The sequence below is a fragment of the Ochlerotatus camptorhynchus genome, unplaced genomic scaffold (assembly GCF_037179485.1).
Source record: "Ochlerotatus camptorhynchus isolate MF236.1 unplaced genomic scaffold, CSIRO-AGI_Acam_v1.1 ptg000293l, whole genome shotgun sequence".
Taxonomy (NCBI): domain Eukaryota; kingdom Metazoa; phylum Arthropoda; class Insecta; order Diptera; family Culicidae; genus Ochlerotatus; species Ochlerotatus camptorhynchus.
In genome coordinates, this window is record NW_027040782.1 from 55,422 (window position 1) to 57,919 (window position 2,498).

Sequence of the window (2,498 nt, forward strand, 5' to 3'; positions counted from 1 at the left end):
GTTAATATGCTTTTATAAGCGGGTTCAAATGCACTTTTGGTAAGCATCAACACTGATCTGGCAACACTAGTGTGCATCTTTCCAATGTGGTAAAGATCCAGATCAGCCCTGGGACCTGGTAGCCTAATTAAACTACCTCAAGGTTTTGCCAAAGCCCAGGGTGTTTAGAAAAGTTAAAATCATAAATCTAAACTACACAATTATTATAATTTTGGTAGTTATCCCAACAGACTTTTGGTCCGCTACATCACAACTGGCATCACAAGTGTGCATCTTTCAAAATGTAAAGATACAGACAAGCGCTGGGACCTAGTTGCAGTTAAGCAATCCTCAAGGTTATGCCAATGCCCAGGGTATTTTGTTTTCACTTCAAGTTATTAATATATCAACAAACTGATATCAAAATTTGTATTCATATTGATGTTGAGAACACTATTTCATACCATTTCGTTATTATTTTGATTTTAGACTTTGTCCGTGATGGCTTCAAGTTATAAGTCGCGGGAAAATTTAAACAAAAATCCCGGAATTGGAAAAAAAACATGCAATATTACGGACATGGTTTACAAATTCATGACTAAAGGACATTTAAAAATTTTCGACCACTGTTTACAATGACTTTGGCCATTTTTAGTAGGATCTCTCTGTTACTTCTGCGGTGTTGTTTGAAAAGTGTCCGGAGGAGGTTTAATACTCGCCAACCCCCGTCCCCGCAAGTGTCTACGTGGTTTACTCCGCATGAGCCATTAAATGCTTTTCGTTTGCTTCTTCGGAAAACCCAAAATTAAATAACACATGTTTTACTTGCGTAACAAAGAAGATAGTATTCTCTTAAAAAATCGAATCCATTAACATTAACAAATTACGTCGTGCTAACTGAAATGTGAAAAAAGGAGGAAAAAACTTTCGTCCGAGTTTTCAAAAGCCATAAGAGTGTATGGATCTTTGTGTCCATAGTGTGTCAACTCGGATACATTACAGAATTTCAATAGTCATCGGGTTCGGCAAATTGAACACCGAACAGTGCGCCGCAAGCCTGAGCGGCGGCATTCCGGCGGGCCTGCTTCTTCGATGAAGCTTCTCCCTTGAATTCCTCGCCGTCGACAGTGAGCTTGTAGATAAACCAGGGAATGGCTGCACCCTGTTTCAGCTGCTGTTCCTCATATTTGGCCAGAGGTCGCATCTGAAATTGATAGTGCACGCTTTATAGTTAGACAGTCGATAAAAAGAGGATAGCGGTGGATACTTACGTAAGTAAGTAAACATGTTGGATTCATTTCGGGCGCAATTACGGGCAGATCTTCAACACCTCGCGTTCGTTTCGGCACACATCGAGGACCAGGAATTCCATCACCAACTTTTTTCAGCTTTCGTGCCTTTGGTCGATAATCCGGTAGCGTATACCCATCTATGGCCCACTGTTCCTGCAGTTTGTGCAGGGCATACGACACCACATGGTTCAGAGGAAAGTCATCCTGAGCAAAGATCACTTCTGCGTCGACATCCAGCTTCAAGGGATTGTCGACATTTGGGAATATGTCGGTAACAATTTTTCGCATTTCGCCCAACACCATATCACGGAAAATCTGCTCCGCTAGACGCGCTTTCACCAATCGACGGTTTTGACCGAGCGCATAGTAGCGAATGTTGTTAAATTTGACTATGCCGCTTTGTTCGTGGATGGGACTGTTGGGATCGAATATGATCTGTCCCAGAGGGTGACCACCATGTATTAATTGCAGAAGCGCCTGGGCAGTTCTGGGACGCAGCATGGAGGTAATCTCTCTTTGAATTTGTGGATCTGGTGTGTCCAGCTCGTCAGCGTCGTTGTCGTCGTCTGAAAAGATGGTTAAGGAAAAGTATGTGGTAGTGATGTACGGCTTCTTTTTACGTTCAATGTAGATTTATATCAATTCACAGTGGATGGAAGGGATAATGAATGCAATGTCGGTCTAAATGCCCCTAATTTGGCCCATACATAAATTCAGCAATCGACTAAAAATATGCATTAGTACCGTCCCAATGACGCGTTCATCTAGATAAAATTGATAAATAGCAGATTTTTCCATAGGCCAACATTAGTGCCATTTCCCGTATTTACACCTATTCTGGGCGATGAATGAAACTATTATATGTAGCCGTTAAACAAAACAAGCATCTACGTCCTGACCCTGAGCTGCTTGGATAACAATAATGTAACTCAGAATGCATGAAATTACACTTTTTGCTACAAGGTGAATCTTTGTCATAGACGAAAAAATTAATGAGATTTTGACAAAGGTTTTTTCGAGGATCAAGTCTATCAGTGACTAAGTGAATAACAGTTTTGTCAATATCGCGGGAAAGTCTATCAAAGACAATGACAAATCTCGGCACTGATACTGGCTGCTTCCGTTCCTTCCGCTTGGGACAGGAGTTCATCCGATAACCCTCCATCGTACAAAGACAACACATTTTTTTGTTCTACGATCCCTTCCGATAGAGGATATGCTGCGAGT

At 41.5% G+C, this 2,498-nt stretch overlaps 1 protein-coding gene across 1 annotated transcript; it reads right to left on the reverse strand.

Moving 5' to 3' along the window:
• Nucleotides 1-491: 491 nt before the first annotated feature.
• Nucleotides 492-1,854, reverse strand: LOC135706868 (uncharacterized). The gene is made up of 2 exons (XM_065228542.1): nt 1,251-1,854; nt 492-1,183 (listed from the first exon to the last, which is right to left on the reverse strand). Exons 1-2 carry the CDS (start codon nt 1,770-1,772, stop codon nt 986-988), a joined length of 720 nt encoding a protein of 239 aa, XP_065084614.1. The 5' UTR covers nt 1,773-1,854; the 3' UTR covers nt 492-985.
• Nucleotides 1,855-2,498: the final 644 nt, after the last annotated feature.

Coding starts and splice junctions, on each gene's coding strand:
- LOC135706868 (XM_065228542.1), bottom strand. CDS start 1,772: ATGCTGCGTCCCAGAACTGCCCAGGCGCTTCTGCAATTAATACATGGT. Junction 1,184..1,250: donor CAACATGTTTACTTACTTAC/GTAAGTATCCAC, acceptor TATCAATTTCAG/ATGCGACCTCTGGCCAAATA.